Source organism: Motacilla alba, chromosome 5, assembly GCF_015832195.1.
Source record: "Motacilla alba alba isolate MOTALB_02 chromosome 5, Motacilla_alba_V1.0_pri, whole genome shotgun sequence".
Classification (NCBI taxonomy): Eukaryota; Metazoa; Chordata; class Aves; order Passeriformes; family Motacillidae; genus Motacilla; species Motacilla alba.
Window position 1 is genome coordinate 1,011,593 of NC_052020.1, and position 15,888 is coordinate 1,027,480.

At 40.1% G+C, this 15,888-nt stretch overlaps 1 protein-coding gene across 4 annotated transcripts in view; it reads left to right on the forward strand.

Moving 5' to 3' along the window:
* The window catches only part of GALNT18 (polypeptide N-acetylgalactosaminyltransferase 18), a 210,937-nt gene that overhangs the window by 139,778 nt on the left and 55,271 nt on the right, over positions 1-15,888 (forward strand). For all 4 annotated transcript variants that reach the window (XM_038139175.1, XM_038139173.1, XM_038139176.1 and 1 more), the window contains exons 7-8: positions 328-442; positions 14,823-15,008. In XM_038139175.1, coding sequence (XP_037995103.1) covers positions 328-442; positions 14,823-15,008 — 301 coding nt within the window. The remainder of the gene's footprint in view (positions 1-327; positions 443-14,822; positions 15,009-15,888) is intronic.

Consider the following 15,888-nt stretch of genomic DNA (forward strand, 5'->3'; position numbering starts at 1 on the left):
GCAAGGACAGAGACTACTCTGGCTGGTGCCTCAGAAACAAAATTGGGGCTCCTGGATCTCGCAGTACTGGCGCTGAAATCCTTACTGCTCTTGTGAATATTTATGTCCAGTAATTTGACTCTAATTTTCTTCAGTGGTGTTCATTTCACTTTAGAATTAGGAATATTAGAAGGCAAGGCTCAGTAAAACTCTTTGAGAAATACTTTCTTCAGAATCTGTTTTGCTGCATCATTTTGCCTAGCAATGATAAATACAATCTGTGTCTGAATAATAAAATTCTTCATCATTTAGCTGCTAATTTTGGTTGCTGATGATTTATTCTTCCAGAAGTCCTGCATTGATTGGATGCTTCATAGTAGATAGAGAATATTTCCAAGAGATTGGATTACTGGATGAAGGCATGGAAGTATACGGAGGAGAGAATGTGGAGCTCGGAATCAGGGTAAGGAAAATAATTAGCCACTATTGGTGACTTACATTTAAAATATAGCTTGCTTCTTATTACAGGGGGGGAAAGCAGTCCAAAACATGGATGATGGCATGAAAAGGAGATCCACAGCTCTGCAGACATGTAAATTTATTTAAGGAGAGAGGAGGGAATAAAGAGCAATAGCTCTCTTTACAGAACTTAATCTGGGACAAGGGTAGAAGCACAGAATTTAGGATTGTTCTTTCAACAGCGCTAGAATTTTGCAGAGTTGATAGCTAAATCTCCCTGCTTACCTGGGAGCCCATAGTCAGTAAGGAGAACAGCTTCTCACAGGTGTGATGGGAAAAACCTTTCTAGATTACTTGGTTTATTTAAATTAGGAAAATCACTGTGGAGCAAAGTAGATTATAGAGGCATGTATGCTGCCTTCCAGACAGAAGGGAATTAAGGTGTTCATAATGTGCATAAGTTCATTTATTTTCTTTTTCCCTTGTACACTCTTCACCTGTTTACTATAATGCAGTATTGTGTGTGATTTGTGTACTTCTTTCTGTATCTCTTCACGGCTAACACCTTTCTGTTCTCTTTGAGAATCTCTCAGGTTTTTGATAAGAGTGGAATTGTTAGGTAGATAATGGTAATGAAAAACGGTGTGGTGTGTTATAAAACTAAGTTCTGAACCCTGCTAGGAAATGTAAAGGGGAGGTAACATTGTGTTTTGAGCCTTTTAGTTGCCAGAATAAAAGCAAACTGTTGTACAATAGCAAAAAAAAAAAAAAAAAGGGAACTTACTGTAAGAATACAGAATTGTCTCCTGAGACAGCAAAATATAACAAAAAATACTCATTTTTATTTCTGGTTTCTTGAAATTCTTTTTCTTCTGCCTGTTAGAGTTTTTTCAGCCAGAGTGAAGCACAGACCTCCTTTTAGCTACAGTAGGGCACTTTTTCAAGGAAAGGGAGAGAGAAATGCAAGACTGCATCTTTTAATAACACTGTTCTTCTCAGTATAAGGGCCAGAGAGCTGCCTTCTGCTCCCAAAAACTTATTTTGCAGCTCAGTGTTGCAATGAGTTGAAAATTAACATCACTTTGATTTTTCTGTTCTTTTTACAACTGACAAAAAATGATTGTTTCCTCGTGAGTGCAAGGGGCTTTCTCTCAGTTTGCATCATGAGATGTACCCTGTCTGGTCTGCCATACTTAGCCTTGGAGGAGTTGATTGTTGGTATGTTGATAGACAAGACAGAGAGGCACAATCTGTGCATAATTGAAATTTTGGAGTAGGCTGGATCACTGGAATAAGGCCTGACACTGCTCTGATTTCCTTATGGCTTTTACTCTGTCTCCAGGGAAGCAGTGCCTGACCTACATAAAATACTTTCATCTGTAACAGATTGTAGTGTGCAAGGTAGCATAATATATGCTGCCTTATCTGAATTTATGTTGGCTTGGATCTGGCTGTATGAAAACAAATTACAGAGCTGTAATAAACAGATTGTTTAACAGTTTCTTAACGCTCTTCTCACAATCCTCTGTGTGTCTGAGATCATACAAGGATGAGACTCAGGGAGGGGATTCCTCATTGTGGTCTTCAATATCCTCATGAGGGGAGGTGGAGGTGCAGGCACTGATCTCTTCATCTGGTGACCAGTTACAGGACCTGAGGGAAGGGCCTGAAGTTGTGTCACAGAAGGTTTAGGTTGGGTATCAGGAAAAGATTTTTCACTCAGAGGGTGGTTGGGCCCTGGAACATCTCTAGATTACTTGTGTTGCTTTCAACGGCAGGACAGATGATGAATGCCTTAATCAAAAGAGTCATTGTTCTACAAAAAATACATTATAATTACAATATTAGTGAAATAAATAATGTTTCCATTTTAAAATGCAGCTCTCCAGTCTGTGACTATGTACTACTCACTGCGCCTCATCTTTCATTGTCATTTTCCTTTTTTTTAAGAAGTATTTAGATTTTTCTAGTATTCTGCTGCGTGGAAAGCATTATCATTCAGGATAATGGACAAGCAGACACTGTCTGTCCAAAATGGCCTGCTAGGGAAATTTGATGCATAAGCTTGTAAGAGCAAACATCTAGAGGAACTGGAGAGTTTATTTTTGACTGCAGAAATAGCACGTGTTAGGATCATTTGAGCTAGCTGTTTATCTTAAACACAGTAAGCAGAACATGGTCCCATGTCCTTATATCACTGATTTTGTTCCAGAGGATGTAAAACTACTGTGAGGAATTAGACCCTGACAAATGGAGACTTTTCCCACTGTCCTCAGCCAGGAGTTATGTTTGTCACCTCATCATCTGCACAAATATCTAGTCATTGGTGTTACATGAGTGCAAGAAAATCCCCAACTATTGGAAACTGTATTTGAAGCATCCATTGTTGGTAAACCATAACAAGCCACAGAAAACAGGACTTTGGAGGATTATTGTGTTGATTCTGAATTTGTTTCAGAGCTGCTACTCAGCTCTGTTGGTCTCTCATTTGGAATACTGTTTTAACTTCTAAGATTTTTACCTTTGTCTGTGGATTTGTAACAGCATTTGTAAAATACTAAACATATATTACTAAATAAATATTAATAGAGATCTTTTGCCTTGAGCTAGAAGCTGGCAGATGAGTTCAAAATATGAATGCATTTGGTTCTTAGAAGAAGCTCTTTATTTACTCTTCAACCAAACGTTTTCTTGTAAATCTATTTATTTGCCCCATAAGACAAAAAAGGCAGGCTGGTTGATGCAAGACTTGATAGAATCCTCTTTGAGCAGTTCAGTCACTTTAACTGGGATTTTAAAAGATTCATTTACTGTGAAGAAGCATCATATTTATAAATTCAGGTTAGGATGAGTGGTACTTCTTTTTTGTTCAATCATTCCTAATTGAATGGACTTAAGTGTGCTTTTAAATTACCAGGTTGCATTTAGAGGGCAAATTGGAATCACATTCTTATCCATGTGACCAAGCAGGAATGTTGGTTTATTTAAATTAATGCTCTGATTTTTTAAGTTTTTGCTAAGCCTTCTGATGTTTGCATTCTTATAACAAACCTTCTCACACACTTTATGTAAATAACTTATTGTTTTGCATTCTTTCATGGAGGAGGAGAAATTTGATGGACTGTTGGTTTGTCCAGTGTCATTGGAGAGGTGGCACTGTCACCCTCCAATCCACTGTGACTTTTGAAAAACTATAGAGTCAGAAAATAAACTTCTCTCTTTTTGTTCACCTTGAAAGCAACAGTGTGTGTGTGTGTCGTCGTTTCGTGTCCTATAGTGACCAGGAACTGTGTTGGTAACTGCCTTAAAGTGGAAAAAGAATGTAAGGCTGGTGTTTCTCAGTGTCACTTGGGCTCAGCTTCGGGGTTGTGCCTGCACCAGCAGTTCTTGTGGCTGTGGAAGACCCTACAAATCCTCTGCAATCAGTTGGATGCATTCAGTCAGATTCTGCTTTGGATGGTTCAAGTCTAGTTTGCAGTAGGCTTCTTAAAGGCCTCTTCCAATTCCTACTGAAGTCAGAAGAAGATTTTCTATCAAAAGCAACCCTGAAGCAATTCTTTTGTCTTTTAAAGCTCCCGAATATCTGTTACAAGAAGTTATTTGTGCCACTTTTAGGGTTGCCCTAACAAATGCTCAGTGATTTGCCACAGGTCCCAGACTAAGTCATCATCAGAGTCCTGGGAACGCAAGCCCAGGCTCTGACTTAGAGTAATTCAGAGGGTCACAAAGACTTCATGCTTGCAGATGAATTCGTGTGCACAAGGATATAATGGCCCTGGTAAGTGGGTAAGAGGAAAATTTATTAGAAAGTAAAAGCTCTTTAAGGGAAAAGGATTGGGTCTTGTTCCAACTGAATGGTATATCAGGACTTTACATCAGCTGACCCAGGAGGAAGATTGCATTTGTAGTTAGACTGAGTGTGGCACACTATTTTTGTACAGTATATTGCTGTAGTGAAATTAATTGCTTCATTTCTTGCTAGTCTGGTGGTTTGTCTGCAGACCTTCTGTGAAGCTGATGCTGTTTCTGATGGTGAACTGGAGGAATGCAGTTAATGAATAGAGATGGAGAAATTAGTTACTTGAGCAGAAAACAGTCCCAGTGTTCTTTGGGTATTTTCCATACGTTAGGGTCCCTCTGTGGCAGAGCGAGCAGATGTGAAGTCTATCACGCCTCTCTCTGATCTACTGTTTCTTAAATTCCAGAAGTTATTATTTGTTTGTTAGTTTTGGGCTGGGTCTTGGTTTGTTGTTTGTTTGGGATTTTTAAATGTGGTTTTGGGTCTTACCTATCTTGGTTTTTCTTTAACCTCCCCCCCACAACATCCTTCTGGGGTCATGAGTTTTCATGATAGTGTTCTTTTGTTAATAGTGTTCTTTTTTTTAATCACAGGCAAGTGAAGATACTTACACTTGGACCCAAATCTCAACATTTATATGAAAACATTTTACCCTCTTTCCTCTTTACCTAGAAGTTTCCAGCCATTTTACCTGTCAGTGTTCCTAACACAGGCCATAAATTACAGGAAACTGTGACTATATTGCATGTAAATAGATGTGTGATTTTATTAAGGAAAGCCTTTGCACAGCTGTCCTGGGCATGGCTGGGGTGGAGGTAATTTTGTTCCTAGAAGCTGGTACAGTGCTGTGTTTTGGGTTTAGGATGAGGATAATGTTAAACTGCACCAACAGTGTTCAAGCTCGAGTGATGTTTCACAGCACATAGGCTACACTGGGTTACATTTTCTCCTTCTCCTTGCCATGCTCTTGTTCTAATTCTTGCCATGCTTTTGTTCTAATTCTTGCAGCAGCTCACCAGTGCTTTGGCCCTGCCAGCACAGTGCTCTGCCCCACACCTGCTGCCTCTGAACACCTCTGCTTCAGTAAACGTTTATTTTCTTTCAAATGCAGGGTTAATTTTAATGTTAATCAGTCAGTGATTTACCGTGCTGCCTCTCCTCTCAAACTGCTTTGTTGGGCAGATTGACGGGCTGGTGTGCCAAGAGGTAGAACTGTCAGGAAAGGAACAAAGAGGATGAAGGGATTTTTCACCAGACTGCTGTGTTGGGGAACTGTTTGCATGGAGACAGAGTAGTGGGGTGTGTCATGTGTGCCTGGTGTCCCTTTCTGTCCTTGCTGCTGGGCCTCCCTTCATGGCACTCCACTGAGCAATGTAGATCTTCCCCAAATACGCCTCAGGAAAATTAATCAAGACCTCATTCCTCATTCTTGCACTTGCATCTATCATCACTTCTTGTAGTCTTAAAGCCATGTTTTTAGCTTGTTTTCAGTAAGAAGGCCAATATCCTTTGCCACTAGGGAATGATTTTCTCTACAGAAAACATCCTCAGTACGTGATCGCATGTGCTGCTCAACAGTACAAGGTTGGTGATGTGTAAAGGCAGAGGGCTGAGAAGTCCAAAAATAGAAATATCCTTAGCTGTTACTCTGAGATAACTTTTAAATATTGCTTTTTCGTATAATGATTTCTCTTTAAATTTGCATTAAAACTTTAAATGGAGAGAAGTTTATTTTGCTTTTATCCATTTGGTGAATTAAGAGGAGACTATTTCTAGATTGAAGCCTCAAAGAAAAATATTGTAAAGACTGACCAAATGTTACTTCTTACAAGATGTAGCCAAAGCTTTTCATAGCTCACACTTTCACCAAGGCAAAAACAATTCCTTAGCAGTGCAAGTATGGCATGAGGACTTGCCTAGCACCCTGTGTAACCAGCAGTGGCTTATCTGTGTGCACAGAATTATTCCTGAGGTTAATTTTGTTTTGCAAAGTACCTCACTGTGTCAACAATTTGAATCCCAAGATGACACAGACTAAAATTCTCTATTTACAGGATTGTTATTCCAACAGGTCAAAAAAGAAAGGCTCTATTGAGAATAAAATAAGCAATTGTCATGCCGCCAAATTCTGCCACTCATGACATTACTGGCTTTTATTGGCATGTGCTGGTTTCAGTCACTCCTACATTGGAATAATTGTTTTTCCCTCTGTTCTTCTCATGAGTGCCTCAGCAGGTAATCTGCAGCGACAGCATGTGTAATTATACATTACCAGTGAATCAGTTTTGTGGGTTTGCTATTTCTGGGTAGAGAACATTTTATGAGCTGCTCCCACAGGAAAGAAAAGTATTACAGCAGCAGCTAACACAGGACATCACTGTACCCTACAAGGAAGGATGAGGAGGCACTTGGAGATTTCTCACAAATGTTTTTTCACCAACTGTGCATGTGTAGTTGCACATGTGTAGTTTCCAACTGGGAAGTAATACAGATACATTGATGTTTGATGAGAGGAAACTGTTGTTTATAGTGGTATGGGAAATAGTAAAACAGTTTAACTCAATATAGGCTTACACATCAATGGACTCAGGTGAGATGCAAGTTAATTAGTGCATTATTAGCCTCATGTTTAATGCTCTCCTGCACTTTCTAGTTACAGTGTCATTGCCATTGTACCTTCTGGTATTCCAAGTCTTCATGGCCTAAGCTGGGAAGATTCCATATTTGTGGCTTTCCTCTAGAATTTAATTTCATTGAGTGATTTTAATAGTGAAAGACTGATTTAGTAATCTAACAAAGATAGAGGAAGACCAGTGAGGGAGAGCAAGGCATTGTTGTGGTGGTACAGAAGTGAGTAGATGACTGAGATGGGTTCACCAGGATGGATCCAGCATGTTCAGGTCCCAGGTGTGAAGGCCAGATACCTTTATGTGTGTGACAGCACCTTATGTTGTAAGTCAAATGAGTGAGGCAAAAGACCAGCCTGTCTGCACAGGGAATTCTGCAGGAGCTCTTGCCTCAGTTTTTAATAACGCTGATAGAATTTGGGCTACAGCGCTGTGGAAAAGGACCTGGGGGTGCTGACTGATGGCAAGCTGAGTATGGGTCAGCAGTGCCCTGCAGCCTGGAGGGCCAGCCCTGTCCTGGGGTACATCAGGCACAGCCTCGCCAGCCAGGCAAGGAAGGGATTGTCCTGGTCTGCTCTGAGCTGGAGCAGCCTCCCCTCGAGTGCTGGGGCAGTTTTGGGTGTTACTCTATAAAAGAGACATGAAACTGTTAGAGAGCGTCCAAAGAAGGGCAGTGAAGATGATGAAGGGTCTGGAGAGGAGGGACTGAGGGCACTTGTTCTGTTCAGCCTGGGAGGAGACTGAGGCTCACTGCAGTTCCAATTTCCTTGGAAGGGGAAGAGGAGGAGCAGGCCTGACCTCTTTTCTGTGATGACCAGAACCAGAACCCAAGGGAATGGCCTGAAGCTGAGTCAGGGGAGGTTCGGGTTGGCTATTAGGAAAAGATTCTTCATAGAGGGTGGCTGGGCACTGGAACAGGCTCCCCAGGGAAGTGGTCACCACACCAAGCCTGACGGAGTTGAGGAAGTGTTTAGACAATGCTCTCAGACATGGTGTGACTCTTGTGGTGTCCTGTGCCAGGACAGGAATTAAACTTTGATGATCCTGGTGGGTCCCTTCCAACCCAGCATGTTGTATTCCATGATCAGGTCTTTGGGCACGATACAAGATTAACAAGACTGATCAAGCTAAGTGTAGCTGTGGGAAGGGAGAGGAAGGTAAAGCCATAAAAGATGGCCAGCACAGTACATTGCTCCATGAATACTAAACCAGTGGTGGCCCTGACTCTCAGTCTCCTGCTTTTGTGCTTTTTGAGACAAAAAGTGATTTCTTTTACTTCCTGTTCTTAACTTAAACGTGGCAACGTAGTGAGTGATGTGTGGGTTATTGACTGTGCCTGGCAATGAGATAGACACGCTTGGAAGGGAACTGAATGGCCAACTGAAATTGGAATGGCAACTGGAAGTTGGAATGGCCAACTGAAAAGCCCTTAGTGACCCTTGTCACCTCCAGGTGACACAGGGGAGAGTGGTTCCTGCAGCTCAAAGCAGCAGCACCCCGTGCCTAGTTTGACAGTACACTCTAACACTTTCATAGCTCATGAAGATACATGCAAAATTAATCCCTGCAGAACAAAACAATTTAAAAAGTACATAATGAAGCAATTAGCTAAAAGAGGAAGAAAAGTAATGACAATTTAATTTGGGAAGAATCTTTACATGTATTAGGTTTTCAATGAGAGGGTTTTATGAAGGCACAATTAATGTAAAATGAGGCCTGTGAGGCAATTAATGATGACTTCAAAAGTTAGATTTAAGGGATAATTTACATTTTAAAAATGAAGAGCAGCTCTAGTTATGTTAAAGTCTTTTATTTTCCTTTAAAAAAGCCTTTTAGGTTGTAGGGGGGTGTTTTTATAGGTTACTTACAGTTTCGCATTAATATATCAGCTTGGTTATGACAAAAGGCTGTTCTTCCATACAAATAAATAAGTTTACCTGAAAGTATGACGGGATTGTGTGATGATCAGAAATATTTAGTAAAGGTTATCTGAATTCAGTGGAGATATTACCTAAATAAATATTAACATATTTCATCCAGGGGGTATAGTTTCTAGCTCTGCAGAGACAGATACCCAGCAAATGTGCACAGCAATCCAAAAACTTCCAGGGTGTGATCAAAACCCCACTGATAGCAACTAGAAATATGAACACCGATTTCAGTGATCTTTGTGTCTGACAACTATCTCTGTCCCTTCTGCAGTCACCTGTCAAGATACCAAAATAAAAATGCAGATTCAAAATGGTTATGGTATTGAATGAAAATAGCTTATTCGTACTTGTCCGTAAAACATGAAGCTCATTACTGATTATCAGTAAACAATTAAAGTAATGACAAAGGCTGACAAGATTCACAAGTAGTTTTTACAATAAATTGTTTCCAAAAATACTTTTCAAAGATACTGGTAACTGATTAGTTTGTATCCACAGTAGTAATTAATTTACACTGACTGTTTTTTTAACTTCGGGGCATCTTTAATGAAGACTTCAAATTTTGTAATTTGCAACCTTCACAGAAGCTAGAAATTACTTCAGCTTTTTAAGGAATCACTTAATTATTAAAAGGTTTTTGTTTGCAGTCCAAATGAGGTGATGGTATCAAACAAGGTCACACCAGCTCTTGGAGAAACTGCACGCTTTGTGTAAATTTAATGAATGCAGTACATGCTAATAAACTGCTCAATGACTTGTAGGGGTTTTTTTTTTATTAGATTAAAGTTCTATAACATAAAAAGAACACTCAGTGATTAAAGAGATAAAAAGAAACTTCTAATGAAGAAGTGTTATATCATTTTATAATGAAGTATAAATTAAATATTCGAGAAAGGGATCAGCTTCAGAGTTGAGAGAGTTTTGATTAAATATGCAAATTCAAATACATTTAAATGAAATTGGGGAGGATTTACTAAATAATGTAGTGAAAGTGGTTTTCCAGATGTGACTGGAATTTGCTTGTAACCAGAATGATTTGGGTGTTTGTAAGGAAGTGTGAGTGACACATGGCTCTGCAGTGCTGTGGGATGCCTGGTGGGAGTGAGTGAGGGCTGACAGGGGTTTCAGGACTTCACAAGTTGCTCTGAGAAGCCGCTTGGTGTGTTCCTGCTCCTGTAGCTGCCTCACTTGTGCCATCCCCCTGGACTGCCCCATGCTCAGGACCTGTACCCCTCCAGCAGAGGGGGAGTCACAGCTGAGCTGTCATGCCACCACCTGTGTCCTCCCGTGGTTTTAAGTTGCTCTCCTGGCTCTCAGTGTGGAGAGCCTGTTTTCTGTTTACTCTGAGGTGCTACTTTAACCTTGGTGAACATAAATTCTCACAGATTTAGGGCTACAGTTATAACTGTGCCAGTAAACATTCAGTAAATTAACAGCGTGAAGTGCTTCGAGCTTGGACAGATTGTCCACAAGCCACAACAACTGAAGATGCAAAAGGGAGTTTCCCCTCCTTTCCCCCTCACCCCCCCTCCAGCAGATTCTCTGTACTCGTTTAATGTCCCTGTCATCTCTCCTTTGATTTGCTTAGTTTAGGTCGTGGGGTATGCTGATTTTAGTCTTTCAGCTCTGTAAGTGTTCGCCTTGGCACTGCAACTGTCCCTTTGGACCTTGAATTTTTTTATGGAATTTTACTAATTTGGGTAGTGATGAAGGAACAAGGAACTCTTTCAAGAAGAGAAATCTCTCTAAGCCCTTCTTGGGGCTGTACCAAATATATGAACCTCCTCAGGAAATTCAAGAATAAAGAGCCCTTTCTCAGGCTCCCTTGGAAGGGAGCATTGAAAACGCACTGAAGTGGGCTCAGAGCTCTTTGGAAGGGAAACTCCAGTTGCTGTGTTCTGTTCCTGAAAGACTGTTTCTGCAATGTAAACCATCAGGACCAGAACCTCAGGAAGTTCCTCCAGAGTAAAGCAAACCTTTTGCCTATCTGAGACTCCAGCAATCATGGAAAGTACTCCCAAAGATACATTGATCACACTTCAAAACTTTCTAAGTCTGAGGCCTGTTGGATGAGTTTTGCAATTGATGCTTTTACAGCATGGCATGTGTATTACTATTTATTGTGTCACAGTGATGAAAGCATGTGCTGCTTTTTACAACTGCATATGTATAATTCAAGATTTGGCAGGACATTGAGATTATTGCTGGTAATTTCCACTGCTTGCCTATCATAGGTAAATTATCTTCATGGGCAACAGGAAAAGTTGCTGAATTTCCTTTTAACCATGGTTTAGGAAATTATTCAAGTTTTTTCCTTGCAATTTGTACAAGTGAGTTAGTCATTAAGTATTACTGATTGCAGCCACAGTATGCTCAGAAATATACCATTTTACTTCAAACCATTTCGTGTGGTTTGAGAAAGTCTTTGAAGCTCTTATCTTTGACTTCTTGCTAAAGCAATGGGTGATAATTTGAAAAAACTGTACTGATTTTTAACTTTTGTATGTGTTTATAGCTATCAAATAAAATAGCAGTCCAGGAGAACTAGAAGGGTGCTATTCAGTGTGGATAAAGCCTGAATAAAGATTGCTAATGACAGCAAAAAATAGCTGCAAAATCCACAGGGGAAATGTGTGAAGCTGCAAGGAACTAACCCCTCAGTTGCTATTCCTGCTTCTCTACATGAATTTTATTAGATGAAGAACAGACCACTCTAAAAGGCTTCTCAGCTTCCCTCTGAGTTGAGTCTTTGAGAAAATGTATTTCTTGGTATTAAAATATTAATTTTAAAAAACCATAAAAATTATATCTGACTGAAAGGTATTTAGTCAGAGTTATTAATTAGTCTTTCCTGTGCACTTCTGATGTGAGATTTATGCCATCTCAAAGTTTTTCTCTTGAAAAACCATCCAGCTGTGCACAATAGCTCCAACACCATGGTTAGAGCACCAGGGATTAATGTAAATGAGTGACATGGATGGGGGGGGAGGTAGGAGTGGTCAGATTCAAGTGGACATTTGATCTAGAAGGGACAGAAACTGCAAGAAATTCCATTATTTAAAATATAACCAGGGAAGAATTTAAAAGAAAACCTGATGGTTTTTGTAGCAATTAATGATGTTTATTGTTTAGTATTCATCCGTGTGGTTCAGTGTAGTGTTTAGTGTATGAATAGCAAAGCCCTTCCTTCCTTGGCTGGAGATTTTGCATATTTTGGGAGCTGAGGGATCCTGACTTCCATGAGATTCCAGGAAAGCATAATTTCATTTGAAAATCCTACTTTAATGCCTGCTACCTACATTTCTATTTGATTTTTTTAAACAACTTATCGCTCCCTAAATGCAATGAAACACTTGGATAAAAAAAGAGATTTCTTGGCAGAATGTAATCCCACTGGCAAAGAACAGTGGGAGAGAGAAGGGAGAGAGAAGCTTGTCCCAGATGTGACCAGCTGAGTATGTCAGGATTGTACTTTCTGCCTTTTTAAAGCATTGTCTCTGCTTCCACTCAGCAAGGTTTCATAGCCTCTATCTAAGGTCATGCTCCTTGTTGAGTGCTGTAGCTAATTTTTGTGCATTTTAGGAAGTTTTTGCTTGGAAATAGTATGGTTTTGAAACTGTTAAATGAAATTTAGCAGTTCTGTTTTGATAGCTAATTAGTTGATCGAAATTAATTAGTCTTTGAAAATAGAACAAAGACTGGCAGCATCTGGGAGAAAGGAGTGGCCACTGGAATTGATTGGTTGGTGTTTATTCAGGTAGTGGGTAATTTTTATTTGCAAACTTTTTTAAGGACATGGTCAGCTCAGGTTGTTTTTTGAAAACATCTCACTTCATTGTTAAGTCAAATCATAATTTCATGATAACTGAATCAATGCTGAAATTATACATGACTCTGCTCTTCCAAATTTCAGTTCCTGGAAATTTGCTTGGAATTTCAGCTTATTGTAGACTGCGAACTTTTTGGCTCCACTTGTTGTCAAGACAGCATTGAGACCTAACTCTGAAAATCCCACAAAAGATTTGGTGTTCACTTGCTGGCCTTGGCTCAAGGCCATCCCTGGTTGGAATGAGCAGAGGCTGGGCAGAGAACACAGTGCATGTGTATTGGGAATTGCCCTGTCCTGGGCTAAGTTATGACCATCTCTGCATCTTCCTTGTCTTTTTTGATACTAATTTAGGCAGTGTACAGTGAGTAACTCTGAAACAATTTATAGCTGGATGTCCATGCTCTACTGAGAAATTACTTGGACTGAAAGCAGGCATTGTGTGAGCACAGCCTGGTGGTATTTCACATTTAATCTCTATTAGGAGGTGTAGCTGGACCATTTATAATTAAATGTTTGACAAACCATTGTTTTTGTTAGATGGTTAATATGATATTTAGAAAGACAGGACACAAATTTTGTTTCCAGATTATTTTTTTTGGTGCCAGATCAGTTGCATATTTATTTTTAAATGTTTATGATCATCTCAGTTTTGCCCTGAGATGATAATGGTTATGTTTATTTACTCTAATGGTCTTCCAGGTTCTGGACACGGAGATGTGCTGAAGTCTTTTCAGCTCCCTGTTTGACTGTACATCAGGTTCATGGGTTAGCTCCCTTTCCACAGAGCTCTGAAAACCAGGGCTCTATCTCTTCCCCAGCATATGCTGAATGCAATTAGGCACCAGTTCAGAAAAAAGCTTTGTAAACATTCTGAATTCATGCCACATTTTCTGGTCTCAGGAGCTGCCAAATGCCTAAATGCTGTATTCAAGCCAGATGTCTAAATATATAAAATGAATGACTGAACAAAGTGCCTCCTTAGCAGAGCATGTGCCTATAGGGTGGACAGATCTGAGGGGCCTGAGATCAGCTCCAGAACAGGATGTTTTTCCAGCCCACATCCCTGGCCACCAGGAGGGAGACCAGAATATGGCCCCCTGGATGAGTGTACGAGAAAGAAGCACCCTCGCTCTCGTTTTTTGCTCTCTTAGTATGAGGTACCAAGCCTCAGGAGTTTCTGCTGGCAGTTATTCAAAGGCAAACTCTGTCACTTCTCCGTGAGTACGCCTGCCTCTGGGACACCCAGGTACTTGTTCAGCAGAATCAAACAGTTTGGGTACATCTGGTCTTTCACCTGAGCAGCGTCCACTCAACCATTATGAATGGGCTGCCTTGATCTTGTTAGGAAGATTACATGATGCTAGATACACAGAAAAAGAGCTGCTATGTAAAATAACTCATGTACTTCACTGACTCTTAAGTCTGCCAAAGTGCTTTTCTCTTTTGTTGAAAGCAGAAGGAGTAAATCAGAAATGAAAGCAGTAATTATGATTAATATTGTGTACTTTAGCTCAGTTGTGGTAGTGGGCAAAACTGAAATCTAATTGAGCAGGTAGAGTAACCTACATAAAGAAGCTGTTATAAGAGTAGTGTCTGATTAAACTGTTCACACATTTTCATTAGGCAGTCTCAGTCTTCATCTCTCCTTCTCAAAAGGAATAGAGCTGATCCTTTATCAACCGTGTTTAAAGTAAAGCATAGGGTGCATTTATATTCCTATTCTTCATGGAACCTGAAACTTCAGCAGTCTTAAAAAGCTGGTTGGCTTACTTTCCCTCTTATGACAAGCTGCCTAGTTTGAGTTTCTGGGTAGTGCTTATATGGTCTGGTACGGACTGTGCAGAATCTCAGAGACAAGTCTTGCAAGGCTTAAAACTTGAGCCAGGTGTTACTGTTTTGAATACCCTCTAAATAATTTTATTAATAATCTTGAAAGCAACTGAATTGATCCAGGCAGAGTGTGATGAGAGGCTACTGGTAATGTAGAAACTCTGTAGTAAGGTGAAGTGGCAATAATAATTTATGGTTAAGGCAAAGCAATAACCCTCCCCTCACAACCTCTTTATAGTCCAAGAAGTCTTCAGTGGTTATTCTCCTTTCTAACAATGAAATAAAACAATTCCAGTGTGGTTGCTGGAGGCCAGGAGTGGTGCAGGGAGCTGCCACTAGCAGAATGTGCTTTTATTTTTCCCTGCTAGGTGTGGCAGTGTGGAGGAAGCGTTGAGGTTCTGCCTTGCTCCAGGATCGCCCACATCGAGAGAGCACATAAACCATACACGGAGGATCTGACTGCTCACGTCCGGAGAAACGCTCTGAGGGTGGCTGAGGTCTGGATGGATGAGTTTAAGAGCCATGTCTATATGGCCTGGAACATACCCCAGGAGGTGAGTCACAGAGATCAGTGCTTCCAAGCTTTGGCTTTAGATCCTTTTCATTTTGGTTACTTGTCACAGTCGTATTTTCTGGAAAAATCACTTTGCCCAGGATTCTTCTCCTGGGAAGCTCAGAAGCCTCAGAGAAAAAGGAAAACAATAATTGTCTCATTCGCTTCTCCTGTGTTTTGCTCTTGTGGAATGTGTTTGGGGATTGTTTACCCACAGGTGATTGTTTCATTGGGTTCTGCTGGGAGTTGTTTTGACTTATTGGCCAATCAGTGCCAAGCTGTGTCGAGGCTCTGGAAAGAGTCACGAGTTTTCATTATTATCATTTTAACGTTCTGTAAGTATCCTTTCTCTATTCTTTAGTTTAGTTTAGTATTCTTTAATATAATATAGTATCATAAAATAATAAATTAGTCTTCTGAGAACATGGAGTCAGATTCATCATTCCTTCCTTCATCTGGGCACCCTACAAATACAACAGTTACTACTCTGAATTTTGATTTTTTCTGGTAGGATTTTATTTGTATGTATGTATTTATGCCTCACATACAGGCATAAGGTATATGCCCATACATACACAATTGCATATAAACTTTTATATGTACTTGTGTCTTATTCCAGAATGATTGTTTTGTCTTTAGGTCCCTTAAAAATTATTTTCTTGTTGAGTTTATTCTCTTCACTGATGACTCTTCATGAATATTTTAAACTAGTAGCTGCAGAAATATGGGGGGAAAACCCATCAAATCTACGTCGCGCATCTTAATTTGAATTTTAGTCTCCTATTTACCATCACAGGGAGCTATAATTCCTTCAGATTTGTGAGGAGAGATCTGCCAGGGGGTGTTGACATCTATTGATGCAAGTGTGGGGTGTCTGATAA